A 26,272-nucleotide genomic window follows, 5' to 3' on the forward strand; every position below is an offset into this window, starting at 1 on the left:
TGGCTAGGAGAGGCCAGCTCAGACCAGACCAGGCCAGGCGAGGCGAGGCGAGGCGAGGCGCGGAAAAGGCCAATCCAATCCATCCTCTGTGTGGAGTTGAGTGATGTGATTGAGTTGTTTGTGCGCAAATAGTAAGAATTTGCTACATGCGGTTGCAACAGCGCAGCAGTTTTCCGTTCGTTCGAGTGTGGCTTGTCCTGCCATCGAATAGCAGGAATAGGAATAGGTATTTGCTTTGGGAACTTTCCGATTGAAACTTTATTCCGCGGAACCGCAAATTTGAATTTGATTTATCAAAGGGTCTTATATTGGTTTTCCCATAGTGGAAATATTAACCCAATCGAAGATATTTAGCTTTTGAAACCTTACTTATCCTTAATAATATGTATTTTTACATTTTACAGGTGGAAGAGGATTGGAAGTACGTTGCCATGGTATTGGATCGTATGTTTCTTTGGATTTTCGCAATCGCTTGCGTGGTCGGAACAGCGCTTATTATATTGCAAGCGCCTAGTCTGTACGACCAGTCGCAGCCGATTGATATACTCTATTCGAAAATTGCCAAAAAGAAATTCGAGCTGCTCAAGATGGGCAGCGACAACACCTTATAGCGACCGCTAGGGTTCGCAGCCGGCTGGTGGAATCTTATCATCAGCTCGTTGCGAACCCTGTTCGCCGCTCGCGACGATGATCGTGGATAATACATAATGAGCCAAGCCATGAGCATTTCATCGGCGTTGTACAACACTAACAGCAGCAGCAGGAACAGCAGCAGCAACAGCAGCAGCAGTAGCAATGACAGTGGCAGTGTCAATGCCAGTGCTAACAGCGCCAACGGAACCCCAAACGAAACCTCATGGAGCCCATTGTAGGAACACCCGAACAGAGCGAAGCGAAGCGAACATTGCGAAATGAATTTAAAACACACACAATCGAGTAGAGGTAGAGTGCAAGCAGTTTTTGGAGCAGTTGATCAAAATATGTATGTAATGTAATGCAAAGATGCTGTAGTGTTGATTAACCGTGACCAGTGCTGGACAGCGACTAAATGAAGATCAAGACGCGAGTGACCAGCGCAGCCAAAACGAAGTTTAGTTTGTAAGTTTCTGAAGTGGTACGAGTAGTACTTCGGAGGGAGTCGGAATGGTACGGGTGTGGTGACCAGTGTTGTAAAAAGCGGATGGAGTTTTGTAATTTATATTGTATTTTTGAGCGCCAAAAAGTTCCTTGTTACATTTTTTAGTTTTAGCGTTTCACACAACACACACAAAACGGAAACGGAAATCGAAATCGAAACAACAACAAAAAAAAACTAAAACATTACCAAACAAAAAAATAATAATGAAAATGTTTTAAAATTGCATTTTAAATTCAAATCTGACTGTATGTGTTCAATGTGTGCGTGACTGTATCGGTGTGATAGCTTTTGTGTGCTTGTGAGTACTTGTGTGGGTGTGCGGGTGTCGTGCGCACTTGTGTATTTGTAAGCGAAAATCAATTTTAATTGTTTATTTATTTGTGCATATGTATTTTTCACATTATTTTTAGCAAAGAGAAAAGCGTCGTTGAATGGATATTGCATAAAATTCAAAACTATTTTTAGCATAAATAAGTAAACTAAATTCGATAAACTCTACATTTAATTAGCCAATAAGTCGTACCTAGTCGTAGCGTAGCTAAGCAAATAAGCAATTAAGTAAATTAAAAATCGAGCATTAAAGAGCATAAAATAACAAAACGAATCCCGCACAGTCTGCCGCAAGGCAACTCGGTTCGTAGAAGCGCGAAATTCTGAACTAAATTTAGTTGGATGTAGCTCGAAACGAGACATCACACATTTTTAAAGCCACACACATTTTTACGAGTACTATCGACACACAACATACATACACTCCCACATTTAAACACACCACACACAAATATTTATATTATTATATATCGAGCATATATATACATAGAGTACGTATTTATAAGATTGCAGCTAGTAAAATCACATACTACCAACAAATACTCGTGCTATATAAAACAATTTCAATTAAAAACACTCTCACAGACAAACGGAACAACAATAATTCTACGAGTAAAAACTAAAGCCCATTCCCATTGGTGTTTTGTGAGCACTTTGTTTGTATAATTTGGATCACTTCGAATCAGTTAAATTTGAGAATTATTGAGAATTATACGAGTGCGTATACAAGTCCATTTTCACATTCTATTCTTCCGTTCGGTTTGATGGGATTTTCAATTTATATCTCCTCAGAGGAGAGCTGTGTAGCTCTGAAGTGCCGACTCATTATGCATTCAGCGGAGCATTCCAAACCTTTGGCAAGTTCAATTTAAAATAAAAACTTTTTAATTACTTTCAACGGGTTGGGGGGCATTCCTACAGCCTTTCTGAAGTGCCACACAGAGAACACCTTCAATTTAAATGCCAAAGCCAACGAAACTTGCCACAAGGTTGGCGGTTGCCCCCCACACCCCACACCACTCTCCCTACTATTTCTGCATTTTTAATTGATTTTGGAAAAGTTTTTGCCACTAGAGCAACAAGAACAGTAAACATTAACCAAATGCGAATGGCCTCCGAGCGGTGTGGGACTTCGGGGGCAATACCGCGAGGCATGCAACAAATTAAATTCGGAATGCAATTTGCATTTGTATAAGGCTCTGAGCCTGCACGTGTGTGTGTGTGTAGTTAATAAAAAGCGAAAAGTAAACGAAAACGAAAGCGCACACAATCCGAGAAAATACACAAAACTTAGCAACCACCATAAATGAAAACTGCTGAAACTATTAGCCACGAATGCCGCGAGAACGAACGACAACGACAACGGCAGCACAGGGCGCCCTGCCAGGACGAAAAGCGAGGCATTATTGTGTGCGTGCGAATGTGGGCTGGCAAAAGTTTAATTAAAATTCCTAATCGAAAATATTCAGCATTTGTGAATGTGAATTAATTAAAATAGTTTTCCAAGCAAACGATTGTGCCACAGTTGGGCGTAGAGAGTGGGAGAAAGTGCAACACTGGGGAGGGGAAAGATATTTTATATACGAGTGCGAGTACGCATACGTACTGGCTAGGTTCTGACACAAGGAATTCTCTTTTCCAAATCTAAACGTCACAGAGATGGTGCAACTTTCAGGGAAATCAAGATTCCATCCAAATGTAGGGAATTTCTTGACCGCAAACTATTCAAATTACATAAACAAAGTCGCTCATACCCAAAAACAAGCAAAGAAAAAACTACACCAAACTGAAAAAATTAAGAAACAAGGCAAAAAAAAGGAAGTGTGACTCAAAACGATGGGAAAAATTTAAATAGAGAAATGCCAAGTTGGGTGTATTAAATGTAAAGTGCATAAAAATCAACAGTTAACATTTTTTAAATACTTAGCAATTAAACTAAACGTAACATAAATGTAATAAAATAAATAAACAACAACAAATATCATAAATGAAGTAATTTAATGCGAATGCGAATGCAACAACTCAAGCGAAACGAAACAAAGGTCACACTTAAATTTAAATGGTGGAAAACTGAAAGAAAACTGCAACAAAAAAGATACGACACTATTAAATTAATACAAAGAAAACATCAGCTCCACACACTCGGCATTATAATTGTGCATCAAATATTAAAAGTATTAAACTGAGCTTATAAAATTTAAACAAAATATAAAAAAAAACACACAAATGCCAGCGCAAATTGGACACAAAAAAAAGGGGAAAAAAGTCTCGACATCCGTTTTGAAAAACATACCGTATAATAAAAAGTCTGAAAAAAATATATAGAAAACAGAACACCACACACGATAGCACCTACTAGTATACATACGAATATATGTACATATGTGCATGTGTATGTGTATGAATATAATGGAAAACTGAATAACCACTAATAAAAAGCATCAGCGGTAACAAAAACGAAATAAATAAACCAAAAAATTGCTACCAGAGGAAAGCAATTGGGAATAAATGGAACAAATTGAAGTTCGAGTGCGAAGAAAATCCATAAAAAATATACATATAGTTTAAAGCCGAGCACTCAACCACTCCCAACAATTATGCAAAAAGGGGAATGCATTCTATTCATTTTTTGTTTTTTGTAATTACATATATTGGGTAAATGATAAAATAAAGGTTTATTTTGGTGTGTTCTTGTAAATATTTAAAACAAAATATTTATGTAGTGGAATTTGCTTTTCTACCACATTGTATTTATTTAAATTTGGATAATTCCTACAGTTTTGGTGTTATTTTTTTCTCTGTGTTTAGGCTAAAGCATTTTTTTTATTCAAACCAATTTCAAGCTTAACAAATTTGTTTGTTATAGTTTTAGACAATCAGCTATTAAAGTATTTAAACAATAAAGCAAAAAAAGAAGAAAACAAAGAACTAATGACAAGTAAATGGCGTAACTTTTCTGTGAATAAATTTAACTAATGAAACCCAAAAAGGATTAATGCATATTTAAACTGAAAATGTGCATGACAAAGGAGAAGGAGAAGAACAAAGGCAAAATTCATTTCAAACAAAACAGAAAACCATTTTTGTAAATTATTTCACTTGGGAAAATCGACACGCTAAAGCAAAAACCAAAATAAATAGAGAGATAAATTTAAACACATTTTACTGAATAATGAAAAACAAAACACAACAACACACGCTAAGACGTAGGAGAAGGGACACACACGAAGGACAGAATCGAATTAAAGTCAAATACATAGACGTGTATATGCTCTCATTGGTTGTGTTTTTAGGTTATAAACAAATAGGTTTGGCCCAGTGTGTGTGCGTGTGTGCCGCGTGTGTGTGTGGAGGAGAGGCGGAGAGACACAACACAAACACACTCACCGCACGGACAAGCAGACAGACAAACAATCGTTAATTCAATCAATCATTCAGTCAATCGTTGAGTCGGACCATCGACCGCTCGGTTTGGGTCCGACTCGTAGTTGTACAGTTCATTTCCACATTAATTCATTGAAATATTAATTAATAAATTAATTATAAATTAAGTTTAGCCTATCGAAAACCCGAGGGAGTAATCCCGCTTAAGTGTAAATTATGCTAATAATGTCAAACATTTTGAATTTGCCTTTTTAAACGTGTTTTTGCTTTTCACAGTCTTTTAGGTTTCTAGCTAAATATTTAGTCTGCTTGATATACAACAAAAAAATTTCAAAAATTTAAACAAACAAAAACAAATAGGTATAAATGAGAAGAAACCATGTAATTTAAATACTGCCACAAACAAGACGAAATGAAATGCAAAAAGTACATATAAAATATATATACAATTATTGTATCTCTATCTGTATCTGTACATGATACATTTATGAGTAATAAATGATATACGGACTAGTTAAGTGCAAAACATTTTTGAAGCGTGTCCACATCCAAGCACTCGATAGATCCGATGTGGAGTAGCACATACATCTAGTATAAAGATATACTTAGGCGCAGCAAATCAACTACTCAGTAAGCTAGGAACCTGCAAGAGGGTGCTCGAAGTTAACATTGTGGCTAAGTACTAACTAAATAGGAAAACCGCAAGCAAAAACCAATCTCTGTATATAGTAAAAAACTATCCAACACCAACACCAACAATACACACACAGCAAATGAAAACACAGATGCAAAACATCCATGGTTGAAGCATTTCATTCTTGTATACATACTCGTACTCGTACTCGTAAGATCCATCGGTGATCTTCGATCGATCATTCAGCAAGCAACTAGAATTTATTTGCAGTACAATTCATTTCCCCGATTACAGTTAAAGCAAACAACGAAATTGTGTACACATAAAATTGATAGAGGATAAAGCATTAGATAAAGCACAGGGAAGCCCTTGGCGAAAAATGGTCGTTGGAAACTACCAGTAGTTGAAGGAGGATGTAATGCCCTTTCTGAAGAGATACCTTCAACGCGTATAGCATGCACTTGCCACTGACTTCGCCAAGGGCATTCGATCGAACCACAAACGTGTTTCATTTTAGCCAAAAACAATTTTTAAGGCCACCACACACTTAGCACTAACAGTAATCATAATTAGTTAAACGAGAAATAGTTATTAAACGAAATATATTAAACCAAGCGAATGAGAAACAAAAAAAAACTTATGGTGTAATCAAGAAATTGACGTATTTGATATATATGCGGCTTGACCCTGAGATTCAAAAAACATAAAATCGTATGTCTTCCAATCAAAGGTCGTCTTTTGTAGCAAACACAACAAGAATCAAAGTCTGCGTATTGCTAAAGAAAAACCAAAAACCAACAGCAGTCAGAACAACTCAGAAAAATTGGAAGCCGCTGTGGAGCTGGTAGGATAATGCAGAAATGCGGATCAAAAAGAAGAAAATGAACACACAAACACAACTGTACCATCCACCCACACATTAACACGCTTACACAGATACAGCAACACTCACATGCCACTGCACTGCAAATTCATGTATGCCCATAACATTTGCATACCTTTAGGGGTCAGCAGCCTATAGGGGTCGAAGCATATAACACTTTAGGCCACTGTGACTCTCACCTTCTCTCGCCCTATGATACACTCTTCAGTTACCCAGCAACTAATCAAGTACCTGACAATAGATGAATTACACCTTTTCTAGAATTCTCCATCAGCTTCATCAACTTCTCCTCCCTAGAACCAGGCTAAAACCGAAGCTCGTCTTGTACATACAAATGACAAATCTTTCATCCGATTTGGCTAGCCAATTTGCGTAAAGAAACAACAAAAGCATACATATAAATTAATTATATTAAAAACGGTTTCAACAACAGCAAAAAAAAACAAAAACTAAAACAAATTTCGACACTCACACAGATACAAGTACTAACAGGCACACACTCAAGTCCGAGCAGCAATAGGCACCTCATGCCCCTACCGTCAGCACGATTAATGACAGCAAATGCAATTAAACGAATTTGAAATGTTTTTCCTGTATGATCGAGCAGTGACACACGACTTTTGTAAAATATTTCTGAACAAAAAACAGACATAGGAATACGTAAGCCCTATTTGAGGACCTCTCATTCCCAGCATCTAGTTCCAGCAGTAGAGTTTTTCGATGAATTTTCAAAAACTTCACAGTTTTGCAAGCAGCACCAGACACACCAAACACAGATACACATCCACTCAACCACACACACCGCACAGACACACACACATAGAGCCAACACCCAACAATCAAAGTACTCAAGTAGCTAATGTTCGTATTTATGCATCTGTGTGAATGGCATTTGCATGTGCGTGTGTGTGCGATCGAGCAGGCAGGAAACGGAAATCAAATGTATAAATTCATAAACTGTAAGCCACTCGAGTATATTAACGACAAACAACAACTATATACATATACGCGTACGTACGAGTATATAGTATATATACGGGTATTTATATAGACATAGATACTATACATATACACGGGTATGTATATTTTTTGTATTAACTGCTAGGTGCCGCTAGATGTAAGCGCTTCCGTTGCAACTTTTTGTGTATTGTACATTTTTCTTTCGATTCGTTCAAGTGCAAAAGAAACGTAAAAACAAAAACCAAAAAAAAAAAAAACAATTTTAGCATCAAGATTTTTAACTTATAAAAAGCAAACAAAAAGGTAAATCTTAAAAAATCTTGCAACTCACTGGGGAAAACAACACCACAACAATTAAATGTAAAAGATAAAAGATACGACTTAAATGCCCAAAGGCAGGTCAGGAAGCATATGTAACTAACTAATATTTGCTCAGACAAAAAGGAATAGCAAAAAAAAAAAAACCAAAACAAAAATATATAAATAATAAATATGCATACATATACGCAGTAAATGAAGCCGGTAAATAAAATCTAGATATATACGAGTAGATATGTGGAATCGACTTTTAGTTAGGCGTGCCGAGCGCTCACTAAAACTCTACACCAGAATCAGTCTTAGCTAAATTGAAAATTTAGTTCAAGGAAACACATAACGTAAGTAGGCTAAGGTGCGAATGATACGACGACGAGATGTGTGTAAAATACTTGCAACTAAACTAATACTAAAACTAAAACTAAACCAATGTTAGAACTAAATTAGATTAAGCTAACTTCGAAACACTGCAAATCCTTGCAAGAACAGCAAAAGCAACAGCAACAGCAAACTGAACCCGAATGGTTAAAGAAACATTTGCGCATCAGTATTTCAAATAAATGTGTCAAACAAATTAAATTAAATTAAATCTAAAAAGAAAAACGTTGCATTTACATTTCACATAAACAAAGGAATACCTAACAATACATGCATAAATATGAATACGAGTATATACATACTATATATATATATTAAATATATATTCGAAACTCTCTTGAACAACAAAAAACAACAACATACATATTACATACAAACAAAAAACCCAACTACAACAATTACACACACGCGCAGACATTGAGAATTCAAATACTAAATGAAAAACTTGATCAAAATTAACAAGCAAACAAAAAAAAATCCAACAAAAACTTATTAACAAAAAATGCTAGAATAAAATATGTTAACACAAACAATTTAAAAAAGGGAAATGAAAAGAACGAACGCATTCAAAACTTAAATGTAAGACACTAAATAAAACAAATAAAACCTATGCTAAATGCAAGAACAAATGGAAATAATAGCAACAATTGCGAATGAATAACACTAAAATTGAAAACAATTTAAAAAACGACAACAAAACATAAAAAAGAAAACAATTAATATATAAATAAATGTTACGCGTTATTAAATAAAGAAGAATGAAATAATTTGTTTTAAAAAAATCTCAACAGCCTTTTCAATATGGAGACGGGCAAAAATGGGAAGGGAAAAGAGAACTGATAGTGAAAGTATTAGAAACTTATCAGTCAAAATCTTGGGCTATATTTCACGATATCTTGGGAGAGGTATAACCTGATTCCATAATTTTGTTTAGTGACGCAGAGAAGTAACCATAAACTATAGATTTATTTGAGATAAAGACACTCCAGCCAAATGGTAGAAATCGAAGCTTAATTCGATTAATAAGGGACAAACCACAGAGTGAAATGAATCGAAATCATATCCCTGAATCATTTCTGGTAGTATTTGTTCCATTGATATTTCAGTCAAAAGCTATCTTTTATTTTCTCAGTCCAATAGCGCGTATCTTTGCTTACAACAAATTCACATAAAATTAAAGGCACTCAACTTGGTTGTAGTGGCGGCCATGTACTTGCCCAAAGCCAGAGCCAGAAGGGAAAATTGGCACCCCGGATAGATTTCGTGGCACTCCTTCGAAGATCGTTTGGAGCGGCGGTAGATGCGATCATACTGGTGATGGGCCTGGGGCTCTTGGGCTGCCACTGGCGTCGAGGGCAGGCTAAAGACAGTGCGTACCAGCTCCTGGAGCATGTTGCCCCGCTGTTCCTGGGGCAACATGAATCTGGCACTCTCGCAGAGAGCTCTGGCCACACAGGAGTGCCCATTAAAGCCCATGCTGAATGAAGAGTATTACCAAATGAGATCCATGAACTACACGGCATACTCACTTATTGAAGATGGACTGTACTTCGTCGTAGAAGGCGCGTCGCGAGCGACGCTTGATAACGTCCTTCGCCAGGGTTGCGTTCAGGCCATGGGCATGCTGGATCACCCATTCACGATTGGGTAGATCGTAGGCGACGCCCCAGTTGACCGCCCAGCTGAGAAAGTCCACGTCGGGGTTGCCAATCATGCCGATCGTCATGCAAATGGCCGCCTGAAAACACAAAAGAAGATTAGTAAGCCGTCGGAGGTCCTTGACACCCGCACACACTCACACCGAAACCGATGAACCATCCGGAAATGCCAAATAGCGTTTGTGTCGGCGCAGAACTTTGGCCTCCACCTGCGTGGCATTTGCACCTGTCAGAGCCAGTGATTGATCCAGATTCTTTGTTTGGGCCTCCGCCTGTACTCGCACTCGCACCTGCCCCAGTGCCAGGAGATATAATACAAGCATATTGAAGTGGTGAGTCGTTGAGAGGCGCCTCATTTTGTCGGCACCGCGTTCCGTTTGAAACTAAACTCATTGACCGATTCAAATTGGTTTCGTGGGGCAGTGTGCTCCCCGTTATCGGCTTATTAGCTGAAGTACCATGTTGATGGCCCTGATTAGCGGGTGTCTGCCAACTCTCTCTCACACAGGGGACTGCTCTTAACAGGTTTTCCCATTCACACTGCCCTTCCGCTTACCCTCTGGGGACGGGGACGGCGTTCACTGTTCTCCTGCTGTCAATACGGCATGCACTGATTGCAGTAGCATGTAAATTTTACATATGTCAACAGCGGGAAATTCTCTTGTTTTGTTTCCATTTCCAGTCCAATTGTCAGCGTTGTAAAGTCAAAAGCAAATAATACAAATTATGAAATATAAAGCACGGGAATCCAGAGAGCAATGCGCATGAAGGGAACTGCACTTCCAGTTCGACCAATCAGTTGTGGAAGCCCCTGCTGATTTTAATCTACGAGTCGGTAGCATTTGTAGTAAAGAACCCTTCAAGAATCTTAAAACAGAAAAAAAAGAGTTCTTTAACCATACTTGTCGTATAAAATATATTTTATTTTCCATAGAACACATATCCAATCCATTCTGCATGGTAGGGCACAAAAATTGGTCGAAAATAGTGTCAATAAAAATGTCACTTCTGGGTATTTACTTAATTTCGATTCCACTTTTTGGCCTGACACGCAATAAAATATAATTTTTTCTGTCCTTTGCCAACTTTATTTAGCTTCTATGTGAGAGAATATCGATTTTAATAAAATTACAATTTCTTATAACCCATGAACTGGAGTCCTGTTGCCCTGAGAGCTATGCGATTCATCCGCATCCAATAAATTCATTTATATTTTTGGTTTGCCTTATTCCGATTTTTATTTAATCAATGGTCATTTTTCTCGCGAAATGGTTCCGTTAAGAGCAGCAAAAAACTTTGACGACAGTGTGGACCATACAGACTGGCGCATTCGTGAAGCGAGTGTCCGGCGGTGAAAGCCTCCCTATATTTCGGTTTATGGGCAATCTCCGGATGTACGTAGCGCAGCATTATGCGGAATATATCGTGGAAGAGCGTCAGGCCCGGGGGAGCCAGCAGAAGACGGGCCTCGCACAGCGTCCGCATGATGCAGTAATTTGGCTGGTAATTATACCTGCCAAAAGGAGGAAAGAAAGTCAGTTAGGGGGAGAGTGGAGAGGTTCGATATAGCCCGCTTACATGGTGGACAACAGAGTGACCATGTCGAAGAGCATTCCATGCGGACTCTGACTCTCGTTCACCACATGGGCGCCATTTCTCTGGAGTTCGCGTCGCAAGCGTCTGGACATGGCCGATGGCCGGCAGTAGAAGGTGCCATACACATCCTTGACCAGATGCGAGGCCGGGCAGCCGGCCTGCACTTGATGGGTAAAGGACTTGCGCCGGTTCTCTATGGGAATGCCTTGCGGATAGGCAAAGTAGAAAGACTGTATGGGATCCGACGGACTAAGGGGCACCACAACAGTTTGCGGTTGCAAAGCAAATTCTGTTGAGGGTGGTGGTGGAGGTGGAGGAGGAGGAGGTGGCGGCGGTAGTGGTGGTGCTGGTTTTACTTTTGGTTTCCCCACCCGACGCGGTATCCAATCCTCAATTGCCGCAGGTAGCTCGTAGATACTCGTAGCCTCTGCCAACCAAATCAGTCCTTTGGGTATTGTCTCTAGAATGGCCTTGGCACAATTGGCTGTAATCTTTAAGCCAAAGATACGCATATAAATAAATAATTTATTATTTTAAAAGCTAAACCATTTATCTTACCGTTAAAGACGAGCCCAGCTCAAAGGTGAGCCAACGTTTCTGGCGGTGCAAGATATGGGTCTTCTCATGCATGTAGGTGAAGCCTTTGCTGGACGTAGCATTGGAGCTGGGCTGGGACTCCGCGCAGACCAGAGCCAGCAGAAAGCCGGCGAGGACCAATCTCAACCAATTTCGATTTTCCATAGCGAACCCAGCGATGCCTACCGAAGAACTAAAGAAACGGACATCCACCGGATCGACGCTAAACTCCAGAATGGAACAGTGGCCGGTTCGCGTGGCTGTTCAATTTGTTACGGAATCATGGCTTGACCGCAATGCCAGCCACTGTTTGGCTAAGACATTAGTTGGGCCCGCGACGCGGAATGGGGTCAGCTGGCCAAGTTATAATTAAATTAACAACTTGGCATTTTGATAGAACGATAAAACAAAGAAAAGCAGAAAAAATCAGCGGATGGCCGTCGAAATCCATGGCCAAAAACTTCAAATCAGTTGGAAAAATGTCTACAACTTGGCCGAAGCTACTGCTCACAGCATTTTTCTTGGTCCGATGCCAAAGTCAGTCCAAGAACGATGTTCTGCATGTTTTTGCCCCGCCGCTGGTATCGACAACAAGTCACGATGCCGGCAAAGTCAACAATGTCACGCTGACTCCGCCAGGACTCATCACCCAAGGACGGGAGCTGGAACAAGAGCTAGAGCTGGAGCTGGGACAGGACCCACTGACACCACATGCTGCTTTATCGTCACAGCGCAAACTCTCGAGAGGCAAACGCTTTGTGGCCTTTCCCGTGGGTTCATCAGCATCGGTGAGTCCCCTGGCTGAAGCTTTGGAGTCCGACATTAAATCAAATATGTATTTCCGACAACATTTAGGCCGCTGTCTGTCTCACCACCGGTGTTATCGGCAACCCCAACTTACTATATCTCAGTCTGGGCATCAATTGGGGCGTTGCCTACGACCTGCCCAATGTCACATGGGTCCTGCAGAATGCCCATGGCTGGACCACAAAGAAATCGGCCAAAGCGCAAATCAAACGCAGACACCGACGTGAGCTCTACAGTCGACTGGAGACAATGATAGACAGGTGAGTGTGGGTCATCAGCTCTAGCTCTGGTCATTCATGAGATTTGAGGGAAATTATCTCAAGTTCTTGTGTGTGAAAATTGTCAGCAAATTTTGTTCTCAGATTTCGTTCTTGAATGTTTGGACTGGCTTTTAAGAGCTCTCTTCTGGCTTTTGTATACAATTTTAAGCTCAAGAGACAGTCAAAAAAATCGGGTACCATCGAAATCTTTGGGCGTTTTACTACTATTTATACTGTCTTTGGTATAAGTAATCTCAAGGCGAGATACAAGTGAATAAATTAGTCATCAAGCCTTCAGTTTTTTCTTTATAATATCCTTTCTTATTTAGATCTACATTATTATAAAACGGAAAATTATTTGGATATATGCTATTCCTGCACACCCAAGTATATACTTCATTATTCAATCATTGATTAAATACTTATTTAATTAAAAAAATACTATCATTTGTTAACTACAGCTTTGCCAGAATATGGAATGAATCATTCGATTTTATAGACCTAGAAATATAAAGCATTAAGTAAAGTTATTTTACTACATCCAACTGTCTTATATTTCCGAAACGAAATGTACATATGTACACGGGCAATCGTACATACATATGTATGTACACAGATGTATGGGCATGTACCCGTACCCCCACCCATATGTGGATACTTTACATGCTTCAAGTAGCAGACCCCCAGCCCCCCTTATGTTCCACTCACCGACTGCCTCTTTGGGGGAGTGTCTGTGCCAAAATCAGCCAAGCCACTTGGCTTATCACGCACAGTGCGACCAAGAAAACTTCGCACCCGAAGTGGTCGTTGTCCCTACCCGTCTGCTGTCCTGCTCCACCCTGTGCCGGAGAGGGAGAGGGGGTGCGTGCTCTTGGCATAATAATAAAATGTTGGTATTTTATATTAGCATTTAAATTGGCTTTTTGTATGCTTCGGAAATAGTTTAATATCCGTAGGGCGAGGACTATCAGAGTCAGAGTCTGTCTTGCTGCGGTTCGGCAACTTTAACTTTCAGGCCAATGCTCGAAAAATGCATAACAAATTAGGCCATAATTGGGGAGAGGAGAGCTATGTTGCGGGCCATGTTAAACTATCTGCAATCTGTAAAATGTCTTATCAACAAGCGGCACAGCAAACTCAACCACACACCCATTTCACCCGCACAACCACATATCCGCTCTCACAGATACAGTGACAGTGACAGGCATTGTCATGGTAATCAAAGGACTTGAGCCTTGTTCGAATTTAAGCGTCAATTTCAGAGCCCTGCTAAGCTTCAAGTGGTCGTCAAAAAGTTACCATATTTGCCTTTGCTTTTGCCTTTGCCTTTGACTTGTCTTGCCCTGCCTTGCCTCTGCCCCAACTTTGTCCTTCGTTCCCATCTTCATATGTGTACGCATCCTCATCCATATTCTCATCCGCATTCTCATCCGGCTTTGGTTTTGACCTTAACACGGCTCCCATCGCCTTGATTCACGTGTCGAGGATTTTCGGTGTCTTGGGTTCCGTCTTGTGTTTCATGATTGTTTTCCCTCGATTGGTTTCGCTTTTCGATTGTCTGCTTTGCTTAGCGTCGTCCCACAATTGATGCCTGATGCCATGCCATTTTCCCACTGACTTTTCGCTCTTTCCCTCTGCCCTGACGAGCGCTTTTCCCTCTAATGGGTCAGCTAAGCGGGGCCTGGCCTCAATTGCCTCTATCCGATGTGTATATACACACCATACCCGTACACATGAGTGGGAGTGTGTAGGATATGTGTATTGGATGTATGCCCTATGGGGTTAATGAAGTTGTTTGTTTGTTCACCCCGACCGCAACATTGAAGTTGACAGTCGCACAGCCGCAATGCCACAACTCGCTGGGGAAGGGTAAAAAGTTTTTGCCAGGCTATGAATGGAATCTCCTTAGGAAATTAAACAGCGTACTTATGCTGTTACACACATAAACATATACTACACTGAGAAATGAATATACCAATAAGAAGCAAGTTTGCGAAAGAATTCCATGAAACATAACTGATATCGTAAAAATATAGCTCATACTGCATTTTTTCATTGCTAATTCTATAAAAACATAGTCATTAAACTAAGTATACGTTCTTCCCCGAAGATCTGTGATCAATTTTATGAGTAATATACTTTCCTGGTGCCAGTCGTGCCATCACTTACTCGTATGCATTTGGGAGTGCCTTAGTGCATAAGAGAATCGGTTTATTATGAGGCCATGGCAATCTCATAAAGACTGTTGGCAGTTCAGTTAGCAAATATGAACGGCAAAGTAGGAGCCAACTCAATTCCCTGCCACGGCCATCGATCTTTGTCATCGCCGTGGCACAGGCAGTTCGACCTTTTGCATGGCATCGACAGGTTCAGGTGCAGGCAATTCAATTAAGGTGCAGCACATGCCTGGGCTCGGGCCTGGGGCTTTCCTTCCTGCCCAAACAACAGGGCCTTCGCCTTCACACCCGCTGTATGGCTGTGTGGCTGTGTTTATTGTAAACGTGACTGCTGCAAGTGTGTGCAAGAGCATTCTAAACGTTAACTGACAATTGACACATTTGCACTTTGCCAATTTTACTTCCACTGGCAGAGCCAGAGCCAGAGCCAGAGCGCCGCTTCTCCCTGTCAGGTCTGTCTCGGGCCCATCCATTGTCTCGGCTTGAGTGCAGTTTTCAGTCGCTTTTCGAGCTGCAAGGCAAACGGCACGTGCTACGTAGCTTTGTCATGATTTACGCGCACTCCGCATTGTTTAATTATCGTTTAATTGTTGCAAAGTTTTTGATTTACGATTTAATTGCACCGACAAATGCAACGCCCTCGACTTCTGCTCTGGGTCTGAGTCTGGGTCCTTTTCTGGCTCCTGGCAATGTCACCCATGATTTATGGCCGCCGCCAACATTGATGACTATGATGGAACGTGCAACCGCCATGGCAGACAACCCGACTCCATCCTCTCAGCTGTTGCACCACCAACGCTGGCGACGAGCCCTCAGTCGTCCGAAGCGTTATCTCAGCTTTCCCGAGGGCTCCTCGTTTTCCGTATGTGTCATTCCCATCCATATCCATCCATACATACCTATATCCATACGTACATGCACCCACCGACAACAGTTTGTTACTTTGCCCCTGGTCAGGTTGCTGTCTGCTTCACGGTGGGCATCATCGGCAATCCCTACTATGCATACAACAGTTTCGGCATCAACTGGGGCGTGGCCTATGATTTGCCCAACACCACTTGGGTGTTGCAGCATTTGCACGGCTTCTCAACGCATCCCGTGGCACCGGCTGTGCTTCGACGACGCTCCCGGAGTATGATCTATCAGAAGATCGAGACAATTGTGGATAAGTATGGGAAACCTGCATATATATGCTGTCTTTGTTTTACCTTTCGTTGTGGTGCATTTATAATTTTACTTTCATTCTTGTTTCCTCTTTATAATATAAATATTTCATATGTTTCGTTTTTCCATATTGTAGCATGGGTTACAATGGCCGTGATTGCGTCTTGCGTACCCTCTGCGAGAGTCGTCAGTACTTTCAGCGTACAAAGATGAACATGGTCGGTGAGATGCTACGCACGATATTCAGGTAATCTAAGCTGATACACCCCAAGACTCTGTCTAATAGAATTTGTTTTATAGCCTGCCGAAGCAGCGAATTTTTACACGGGAACTGCACGAGAACTCGGATATCGTTCACTATGATAAGGCATATCGCCAGGCCCACCTCGATGACTGCGCCGCCCAGTACGACTGTCACTTTTCTCTGCTAGAATTGGCCTTTGGCAAATACACGACGCCACCGAAAAATTATTATGCCCAATAAATTGTGCGATACTTAAAAATGTTCCCCATCAAATTATTCTTAAGTGTCCACTCCGGTTGGCCTCTGTCTGGGAGTGAGGGGACTGGCGCGCACTTGTTGAGCCCTGTTAAAAAATGGCACTTCATATATCTTTTCCTCAGCTGCAACTTGGCCTCACCTGCCATCCTCCATCTCCTTTGTCACAGCTGCTGGCTCTACCGGCGCCCCGGGAAAGGAATTGATGTTGTCTGTGAGACTGATGTGTGTGTCAGTCCTGCTGGCACATCCTGCTCCTCATCATTATCATCATTCCGGCTTCCTGACGGACTTTAATTGAAAAGAAATAAAAATACGTTTGGCAAACTTTGTTGGCTTTTTCCCTACCGAGCTGCCAAAAGTTTTATTCAATCAACAGACTTGGAAGATTTCTCAGCATTTGTGAGCCCGAGGCGGTGTGGGAAAATTTTAACGACTATTGCTCAAAGACTGCTGCATTTTGTGGCTTTTAGAAATATGGGTACGCATTAATCGTCCAATAGACGAAATCCGACTTTGAAAGATTGCATTTTAATGATGATGCTGCTGCTGCTTTATGAAAAATGAGTTTAGAGATTCTTGAAATACGAGTACAAGAGGAATTTGGTCAATGAAAATATGAGAATATTTTTGAGATAAATCTATTGTAATTTTGTGTGTCTAATGCTGTCCCAAAACTCATAAGCAAATTATTATTATATACAGAATAAATATAAACCGTTTTACCGCCATTATACAGCATTGGTTTTTTTTTATTTATAAATGAAAGATATCAATAAAATTATAGCCACAGGTTTTATTTTAAAATATTAAATTGAATTGAATAATTTATTGACCACTTAAAATAAAGCACAACCAAAAAGATATGTACATCCTTGTAGTTTTTGTCCACTCTTCTCAGCCTTTCGAGTGCTACAAAGAGTTCACACATTTTTCTATCAACCCCACCCCCTTAGCGCTGCTTTAGCCCCGTTTAAGTTGGTAAACGGGGAAATTGTGGACGTCAACAAGCGTCAGCACGAGCAGCAGCGATTCTAGAAAAAAATGGAGAAAAAGTGTTAACAAGTAAATGTCATGTCCAGAACTAGAATTCCAAATCAGAGCAAAACAGAAGTGGTATGAAGTGTGGAGACATAAATGAAGAAGACACGAGATGTCACCAGACCACACGGAGCAATAAATAAATAAGCAACGCCACCAATAAACACATAGAATACTTCACGTTCTTTCCTCGTTTGTTTGTTTGTTTCAATGGTCACCTCCACCTTCTCCCCATGTGCCTGGTTCTTATACTGGTTTTTGTATTTTTGTCGGGCAGATTAAATACATCCGAGCTGATATCAGTAGCCTGAGGGAACTGGACAGAAGCGGGTCTCGAAGGCAGAACAAAAGGCAGAAAGCTCAGAGTTGAAATGTGAACAGCAATTACTAAAGCCAAAGTGAAGATATTTTAGAGAAATTCTGCCAGCGATCAATGGTATTAATTAGTGCTACACACAGCCCAATCAAGTTCATCTCGATGACGCATCTGTCAGCATGGACTTCCGCAGCAACAATGCTGATGCTGCAGCTCGCAGTGCCACTCCTCCTGCTGATGGTTCAACAGTTTTCAACCTGCTCGGCTGTCAGTCACAAGGTTGACAATTTTGATGGGCTTGCTGAAGCCTCCATGACCGGGTCCAGGTACAGGGAGCACAACGAGAACAGCTTTGACATGCATTATGACAACGCGAGCCCCGACTCCAGCCCTAGCCTGCTGCTGGCCAACAATGGGACGAGGATACTGCGACGTGGCAAGCGATATCTTCAGTTCAGCAAGGGATCCCGTATGTCGGTGCGTTTTATACACTGTCTGAAAAGGAATCCCATTTTAATTGGCCCCCTAATCATACGAGTCCTCTGTGTTCTTTGCAGTGGCGCACCAATGGGAAGAACACTCTGCTGACAATCAATACGTTGTACGCCTATGGCTATGGCTTCCGCACCAATTATCCCTTCCCGTCAATCGAGGAGCAGAAGAAGGATAATGCCGTCTTCTTTCGCCTCTTTAAGCGGGATTTATTCTCGAAACTGGAGACTGCTCTGGATGGGTAAGTTCTGTGTTAGTTGGCTAGTTGATTCCACTGTAATTGAGTTCCCACTCCCTCTCAGCCATGGATTCGATGGTCGGGCCTGTATGCTGAAGTCCTTTTGCACGGCCGTTCTCGATGTGGACAAGTCGGAGCAGAAGAGTGGCATGCTCTTCAAGCTTCTCAAATTGGTATTCAGGTGAGTGCCAGAGAGTGAGTTCATCCATCTCTTTTTAATTAACACCTTAGTGATAACTACTTCCCGAGACACAGTCAGTTTCCATTTTTATGACATCAATGAGGGGCTCTTGGGGGCTCCGTTTCCCCGTTAGTTGAGTTCTTGCATCGGTTACAATGTGCACGCTTCGGTTTTACCTCCTTCTCACCTTGCTCTCCATAGCCGCGGGACTAGAACATAATTCTACCATGCCCCGCAGTAGGGCAAAAAGATACCTGGATATAATAGAAACCACTCGCATATTTGTGGGTAACTCAAATTTTTAATCTGGGCAATCGCTCGTTGCTTATACCGAAACGCTTTTCCCATTTTTCCATCAAGTTCCGCGTGAATGCCAAGAACAATGTGATCGCCTCGCCCATTGTCTGGGCGCATGGCTACGGCTTTAGGGCCAATACCCCAGTGCTGGTTAAGCGTGAGAATCGACCCTTTAGAAGAGACACCTATGAGCTGCTCCACGAGCTAATCGATCGGAGTGGCTTCGATGGGCGGGCGTGTGTACTGAAGGCCTATTGCACGGCTCTGGCCGGGGATCATGGTCAGGGATTTCTCTTTAAGCTTTTAAAATATGTCTTTACGTAAGTTTCAGACTCTGAGTTGCCGACGACTATAACTATCTTCTACACAACTCTAATACCATTTCAGCCTGGACGAACACGAAAAGCGTCATATGCCGCATCTGCGCGAGGAGAACTGCGAACAAATCATGCATAGCCATTGCCCGTTGAGCTTTGACAGCATTTCCCCCTACACGGATGATGTTTAACTACATCTATACCTACCATATGTATTTGTTTCCTTTTGCTTTCAAAAATAAACAACAACTGAGATTGAATTGGATGTGAAAATAGAAATATAAACACACGTGTTTGACTGAAACCTAAAATAACAAAACGTTTCAGAGTTGTTGAAGGAGATGTCACAAAAGTACAACAAATTTAATAAACTAATTTTGTGGATGCGAATCCTGCATCAAGCCATGCCTAAGCGTCTACGGCACAGCTTTACCATGGAAAATCTTTCAACAATGTTTAACCAAAGGCTTTAAAATACCAAGCACTGCATCGGGGACAAATTTCTTTTAAATTTTTGTTAGATATACAGGTACTTCAATATTCTTTTTGGCTATGCTTCGCCTCTGACCATGGCTCCGCTGCCTATTCCGGCTGAGTCGGTCCCAGAACCCAACAACAATATACACAGTCTTTGTCAAGGCGCAAAACTGCCTCAAAACTTTGTTATAAAGACCAATAAAAAAAGCTAAACAGCTTCTCACAGTTTTCAGGTTACTATTAGATCGCCATCACAGTAAGGGGTATCCTTAGGTCTTTTCTATTTAGTTTTTATGTTCTTTACTTAATATTTACTGGGATGGCACGTGGCTGCTGATGATATTTATTCGCTGTTGTTCTGCCATTTGTAATTTATAATTAACTTGTGCGTGTTTCGAGTGCTTTTTCCGTTTTTTTCATCCTTGCGGTGCAATCAGCAACATGCATTTAATTGGCATTATTATTAAACAGCTGAAAGTGAGCAGCAAGAAAAAAGGCGGATAAGGACAAAATTATAGCATATAGTATTCTGTGGCCATTGTTGACCTCATTGCATGACAAAAGTTTCTGCTACTGCTACTGCGGCTGCTGTCTGCTTCTGCTGGGTGGCATCCACGCTCAGCTTCTGATACTGATACTGCCCCAGTCACGATGTTGCCTCTGCTCTGTTGCAGTTGCAGCTGTTTAATGTCACCAGCATGAAAACGGGCGAGTGGTGTTAAAATGTTTGCGGACGCCTTTGATGCACTTGTCACGCCCCCATGGCCGCAGAGAGACCAGAAACCTGTCGCCCGTCGTGGCAGGCAGCATTAAAAATTAACTTTAATTAAGTTGAAAAACATAAATTACATGCACGCATACAAGGGCATCAAAATGCACAAAACCCACACAGAGGCACTTGGTCACACACACACGCACTCCGGCAAGTGCAATTTTCTGATGGTGCTGTTATTGCGGTTGCTACCTCAAGAGCTACCTCAAGTTTGTTGCACACAAGGGGAAGAACGAGAGAAGGAGCCCCCGCAGATGGTAGGAAATTATAAAGAGAAGAGAGAAGAGTTAGCAGGAAACGAGAAAGAGAGAGAGAGAGAGCATCAGGTAAACTCCATCTTGGGCGATGTCCGCACAACTTTAATCGTTTCCCCACAACTTTGTCACCCACTCACACGTACACATATATAAACCGATTTCTATATATGTATATATAGTCCCAACCTTAATCAAGTATTAATCATGTGGCCGTGCGTTGAATTGCTGCAGTGAAAGAGGTCAGCACCATCCCATCCTGCACAGCTCTACTGACCTGACCCAATCCTTCGTCTCTCCATCGCCATCTCCCACTCATTACACTTTACCTTCACCTTCTTATAGGAGGTACTCTTATAGGTCAAAGGCTATGTTGGGTTCGAGTAATGTAGACTGCAGATCATATAATAGTTTTCCCAGATTAAAAAAGATATTGAACAATTATTTATCAATAAACATGATAATAAAGAGCTAGGCTGTAGGTCTTCAAACCCTATATCTATGTATAATATGCCAGCGCCCCAACAACCGCTATTACATTAATTCCTATCAATTAAAAGTATTCACATTTTCAAAAATATTTATAAGTACACCATTGTTAATGGGTACTTTTGTTTCGAGACAATCTACCATGGCATTCCAACTTGTTACATTTGCTGACACCACAAACTTAAATGTCAGTTGTTTGTTGTTGCTGTTGTTGTTGATTCTGTTGCTGGTTTCAGTTTAATTTTCTCATTTGGTGATGTTTGCATTTTTCTCCTCCTTTTTTTTGGCAGTGTGTGCAATTATAATTAATTTTAAAATACCCTCAAAGTGTGGAAAATTTTCATTGCAAGTGACACTTAACACAGTAGAAAAACGAAAATGGAAATGAATATATTCGTACGCCTGTGACTTTAACTAATTGAACTCTCTCGACCAACACAGCAGTGGTATTATAATGAAAATGGAAAACCAAAAAACTTATTCAGTATGGCGAAAGTGGGAAAACCTTGTCGATTCGCTATAAATTCATTTGCACTTCCACCTATTATTTGTGAAAAGCCTCTGAAACAATATGAATTGAAATATAAAGCTTAATTCCGATTGTACATTTGATTGGACTAAAACAAACCCGTTGACACTCATTTTCCCAATTTATTTTTGAGTTGAGTTTTGAGCATCCTCAAAGGATGCGAGCCTGTCCAAAGCATCCGTCTGTTAGTGGCTCGAAAATAGAAGGTGTTATAACTATAGTATCAACATTAAAACGTTTTTAATAAATACAATAACTCTCTCTAGTTGCGGAAAATACATAATCAATACGAAATTTAAGATAAAGGATTATCTCTCTATATTTCCTTTAAATGGTGCGTTATATTTCTCATATTATTAATTTTTGACCTGTTTTCCAATTACTAATTTTATGCAAATCAACACAAAACCAATCTACATTTGCACATAATTAAAGTTGGTGTCAAAAAAATAAAACGAAACATTTAAAAGCATTTCAGTGCTTGCTAAAAGTGAATGAATACAAGCCCAATGTCAATGTTGCAAGGACGTCTAAGGACTTAATTAAATTTAAAAATCAATACTTTAATTGTCAGGTGAATGTGAAATTAAACAATCTCATTTAGTTGGCTCAGCAATCTCAATAATGTGAGCCAAATCAGTTGGCCCAAATACCAGCACATATACATATTTGCTAATAGATGGGATAAGTGGGAGGGGTCTAAAAGATATTTGGCCACTGGCCAGGGGTCGCAGATATCTATGTGGTTGGCCTACAAATAATATACATGAGATTAGCGCGACCTGGCGCACACCTAGGATAATTTATTGGCCGTCAAAGGAGCAACAAAATGCGCACCTGCCTCATTATGGATGCGTAAATGGCCAATCGGAGTGGCATAGAACGGCCCCCAAGCCACAGCACCTCATCCTGGTTGCATTTCCATTCGTCCGCCAGGCCACATTCCATTCGTTCATTCGTTAATCGTTGTCTGGTGGCCGGCGGACTGACTAGCATGCAAATTGATTTGATGCGTTGTCAATTAAAATGTGCAATTAATTTCATTTGGTTTGCCTCACATTATCGAATAGGTAATTGGACAGGGGATAGGGGAAAACGCCTCCTACTCACATATAGGGATGCAGAGAGGGAATATAGACACTGACAGCGGCTGCTAATGAGCTCAGTTAGCCAATTCAGTTTGTGGCCATGAATGTGGCACTCTCTATGTGTTCGTGTGTGTGCCTTTCTATCTCTGTGTACGTGCCTCAGTGTGTGTGTGTGTGTGTCTAAATTAAACCGTCTATGATATGGCAGAGAGCATAGCGTATACGCAATTAGTTAGTCAAACGCTGATTGCCACACTCTCTACAACGCCGGACACTTGAATAGGGCCAACTCACATGAATATCCTTTTAATAGCCCTACATTTTTTACTTTCAAATGGCTACAATTCCATTAAAACAGAGCTTTGTCTAACGATATTTGGTATATTGTGTATTGATTTACAGAAAATCAGTTAGAGATGCAAACAGCTATAAAATATCAATCTCCATAGCAATCTAAAGATTTTTTTGTAGCTTAAGGTCTTGTTAAGAATTATTTCCCATTGAATATTGAATATTTATAGCATTTCACAGAAAAAAAAAATATGATCTTTAAACACTTTTTTGTTGTACAGTTTATTGCTCAGACTTTTAAAGTGCTCAGATCTAGTTATATGGCTTGAATTATATGAACCAATATGCCTAGACTTAATTTTAAAATGCCAAGACTCTCGGCATCGGCATCAGCATCAGCATCAGCTTCGTTCTTCATTTTGCCTCTAAATTAGTTCAAGGATTAGTGCAATAAAACTAACGGGCCACGGATTTGCGCAGCCCTTTTGTTGGCTTAGGGGGAACCCGAGATCCAAGAGTCTGGGGAGATAAGGTGGGAGGGAGGAGGAGAGCACCGAAGAAGAAGGCATGTCACAATTTCCCAATTAGCTACTCATTGAGATAAATTTCTTATGCAAATGATGACAAGGCCAAGTAAGGCATTTGGGGAAGCCAGAGCCAGAGCAGGGCCGTGACAGGCGCTGAAGTGGCATTGGCATCTAAATACATTCCCATGCCTGGTCGGGGAGCTTGGGACCCGACCTGAACCATCCGAGCAACCCCAGCGCCCTGACAACCACCAGTGGCAAGAAGGAGAACAACTATAGCGACGGACGGACAGCGGCAGAGTGACATTGAGTGACTCGCGATGACGCCGATGAGGCCGGAGAAGACGATTCCGTCAACAAGACCGACAAGGAACAGCAGAAGTCTTTGACTCATTCTCTCACTCTTTCTCTCTAATTGGCTGCTGACATTTTGACAATAACAACAAGAACAGCACCGAAAAGGCGGGTATATTTGACATAATTAAAATACTGAAGCCAGGCGAAATATGGAACAAGCGCGACGACAGGTCGACTCAGCAGGCCAAGAAGCCAAGCAACTTTCTCACCCGAAGAATTGTCAGGGAATAAGAGGCAAAGCAAAGCATTTTGCTAATTTCTTTGACTTATTAAAGCATAGTGCTAATCACTTGCATCAACTAACCCATATTTTCTATACTGATTCAAATTTGTGCAGTCTCATGACGAAATACTGTTACAGTTAAAAGATATATAGATCTTCAGTTCATTGAACGAACCACACACTTCGCACCAAAGTGTGAAGACAACATCGAGTCGGAGTTCAGTGACTTAAAACGAGAGCTGCTAATCTTATGATCATGACTCTGGGAATGTTCTTACAGTTTCCAAGAGAACCTGATTCTTTCGTTCTCTGGTATGGCAACATGATGTCATCTATATTTTCGCATTTGCCCTATTTAACAATCCATTAAATTGATTAAAAAAAGATATTAAATATATAAAAAAAAAAAAAATCCAAGCTACATCCCTTATTCTCAGTGTAGAAATTCAACTTCTTTTGTTGGGTAACTGGTATCTGGTTGCGATAAAATTCACTTCAGAGCTTCGCCCAGAACTTTGTTTTGTGCGAATGCAAATTGCTCATACGCCATGTGGACCAACGACACGAGCAGCAGAAATGGCGCTTATTAAAGTTTGACTTGTACTTTTGGAGGATTTTTGTTTTTTTTTTTTAATTTTTCTGGAGTGAATGTGTGGGCGGAGATGTCGGTGCAGGTGGAGGCGGAGGTGCAGTGAGGCAAAGTTAAACTTTTGGATAACAAAAATTAAGCATTGTCGTTTGCGTTCCATGATAATTGGGAACAATAGAGGCAGGCAAAAGGATGGAAGAGAGTGGAGTGGGGGGAAAACCATGGTAATGCTTCCGCATTTGCGTTCAGCTGCAACATTGCACCGATGCCGGGGCATGTGTGTGTCCTGTGTCTTACGTCCTGTGTCCTGTGTTCTGTACACATGCAGAAGTTTGTGTGTACCAGCGACATTCACGCCTCGCTGCACTTTTTACATGCTGCATGTTGCCTGCGGGCATTAAGTGTGATTTTATGCGATTTGTACCAGGCAAACACCCGCTCAAACCGCTTCCACTCCCCATCGGCCACACCCCCACAAACACCTCCCACAGGGCAATGGCTACGAGGAAAAACCGCAGCAGCAGCAGCCGCAATAGCAGTAGCAGCGGTGGCAATGCCAAGCCCTTGCCGCCTCCTCCTGCACAGTTCTTTGCTAATTTACATTTGACAAATGTTTTGCATGCTACAAAATTTTTGCCACTGCTGCGACTACGACGACGACGACTAGGACGAGGACTGCTGTTCGTTAGCCTGGCCCAATCCCCGTCTCCGGCCTTGCCCCTGGGTGTTTTGTTAGCTGCATTCGTTTTCATTTGGTTTCTCTGCTGACATTGTTTACAGTTCAACTTGGCTTGGAAATTAGTAAAAATCTCACACGAGCACCCCTTACGAGGGAGGGAAACAATAAAACTGCAAATAAAGCGAATCGAAAAAAACAAGCGGAAACAAAGATACAAGATACAAGAACGAGTAGCTGCAGAAAATTTTCTAAAACAAATTTAAATTGATGCAAAACAAAGGTGTATGGTTAGGAACATCTACACTAAGGGGAAACAGCATCGCCTATAGAGAACCGACAACTAAGAACATATAAAA

The 26,272-nt window shown here is 41.1% G+C and overlaps 5 protein-coding genes across 6 annotated transcripts in view; 3 read left to right on the plus strand and 2 right to left on the minus strand.

Annotated features, from left to right (window-relative positions):
• The window catches only part of LOC108156058 (acetylcholine receptor subunit alpha-like 1), a 63,915-nt gene extending 56,121 nt beyond the window's left edge, over nt 1-7,794 (plus strand). For both annotated transcript variants that reach the window (XM_017287341.2, XM_033388453.1), the window contains one exon: nt 405-7,794. In XM_017287341.2, the coding sequence (XP_017142830.1) occupies nt 405-611 (207 nt within the window). In that variant the 3' untranslated portion in view covers nt 612-7,794. The remainder of the gene's footprint in view (nt 1-404) is intronic.
• Nucleotides 7,795-9,122: 1,328 nt separating this feature from the next.
• Nucleotides 9,123-10,350, minus strand: LOC108154464. The gene is made up of 3 exons (XM_017284734.2): nt 9,824-10,350; nt 9,552-9,760; nt 9,123-9,499 (listed from the first exon to the last, which is right to left on the minus strand). The coding sequence occupies exons 1-3, from the start codon at nt 10,034-10,036 to the stop codon at nt 9,187-9,189; spliced, it is 735 nt and encodes a 244-aa protein (XP_017140223.1). The 5' UTR covers nt 10,037-10,350; the 3' UTR covers nt 9,123-9,186.
• A 575-nt stretch (nt 10,351-10,925) lies between these two features.
• Nucleotides 10,926-12,017, minus strand: LOC108153905. Its single transcript, XM_017284002.1, has 3 exons — nt 11,835-12,017; nt 11,259-11,767; nt 10,926-11,193 (listed from the first exon to the last, which is right to left on the minus strand). Exons 1-3 carry the CDS (start codon nt 12,015-12,017, stop codon nt 10,926-10,928), a joined length of 960 nt encoding a protein of 319 aa, XP_017139491.1.
• A 314-nt stretch (nt 12,018-12,331) lies between these two features.
• On the plus strand, nt 12,332-16,756 carry LOC108153904. Its single transcript, XM_017284001.2, has 4 exons — nt 12,332-12,640; nt 12,708-12,919; nt 16,397-16,507; nt 16,561-16,756. Exons 1-4 carry the CDS (start codon nt 12,332-12,334, stop codon nt 16,742-16,744), a joined length of 816 nt encoding a protein of 271 aa, XP_017139490.1. The 3' UTR covers nt 16,745-16,756.
• Nucleotides 16,757-18,107: 1,351 nt separating this feature from the next.
• Nucleotides 18,108-20,236, plus strand: LOC108154408. The gene is given in 6 exon segments (XM_017284678.2): nt 18,108-18,593; nt 18,674-18,849; nt 18,911-19,027; nt 19,266-19,317; nt 19,319-19,644; nt 19,712-20,236. Coding segments are annotated over 6 exon segments (1,152 nt in total). The 5' UTR covers nt 18,108-18,233; the 3' UTR covers nt 19,833-20,236.
• Nucleotides 20,237-26,272: the final 6,036 nt, after the last annotated feature.

The sequence above is a fragment of the Drosophila miranda genome, chromosome 2, assembly GCF_003369915.1.
Source record: "Drosophila miranda strain MSH22 chromosome 2, D.miranda_PacBio2.1, whole genome shotgun sequence".
NCBI lineage: Eukaryota > Metazoa > Arthropoda > Insecta > Diptera > Drosophilidae > Drosophila > Drosophila miranda.

What these genes read in the sequence shown, in the direction of transcription:
- LOC108154464 (XM_017284734.2), bottom strand. Translation starts at nt 10,036, where the DNA reads ATGAGGCGCCTCTCAACGACTCACCACTTCAATATGCTTGTATTATAT. An exon ending in CGGATGGTTCATCGGTTTCG is followed by an intron (nt 9,761 to 9,823) that starts GTGTGAGTGTGT and finishes TTGTGTTTTCAG; the next exon opens with GCGGCCATTTGCATGACGAT. An exon ending in GTACAGTCCATCTTCAATAA is followed by an intron (nt 9,500 to 9,551) that starts GTGAGTATGCCG and finishes CTCTTCATTCAG; the next exon opens with CATGGGCTTTAATGGGCACT.
- LOC108153905 (XM_017284002.1), bottom strand. Translation starts at nt 12,017, where the DNA reads ATGGAAAATCGAAATTGGTTGAGATTGGTCCTCGCCGGCTTTCTGCTG. An exon ending in AGCTGGGCTCGTCTTTAACG is followed by an intron (nt 11,768 to 11,834) that starts GTAAGATAAATG and finishes TTTGGCTTAAAG; the next exon opens with ATTACAGCCAATTGTGCCAA. An exon ending in GTCACTCTGTTGTCCACCAT is followed by an intron (nt 11,194 to 11,258) that starts GTAAGCGGGCTA and finishes TCCTTTTGGCAG; the next exon opens with GTATAATTACCAGCCAAATT.
- LOC108153904 (XM_017284001.2), top strand. Translation starts at nt 12,332, where the DNA reads ATGTCTACAACTTGGCCGAAGCTACTGCTCACAGCATTTTTCTTGGTC. An exon ending in CTGGAGACAATGATAGACAG is followed by an intron (nt 12,920 to 16,396) that starts GTGAGTGTGGGT and finishes TCCATATTGTAG; the next exon opens with CATGGGTTACAATGGCCGTG. An exon ending in ATGCTACGCACGATATTCAG is followed by an intron (nt 16,508 to 16,560) that starts GTAATCTAAGCT and finishes TTTGTTTTATAG; the next exon opens with CCTGCCGAAGCAGCGAATTT.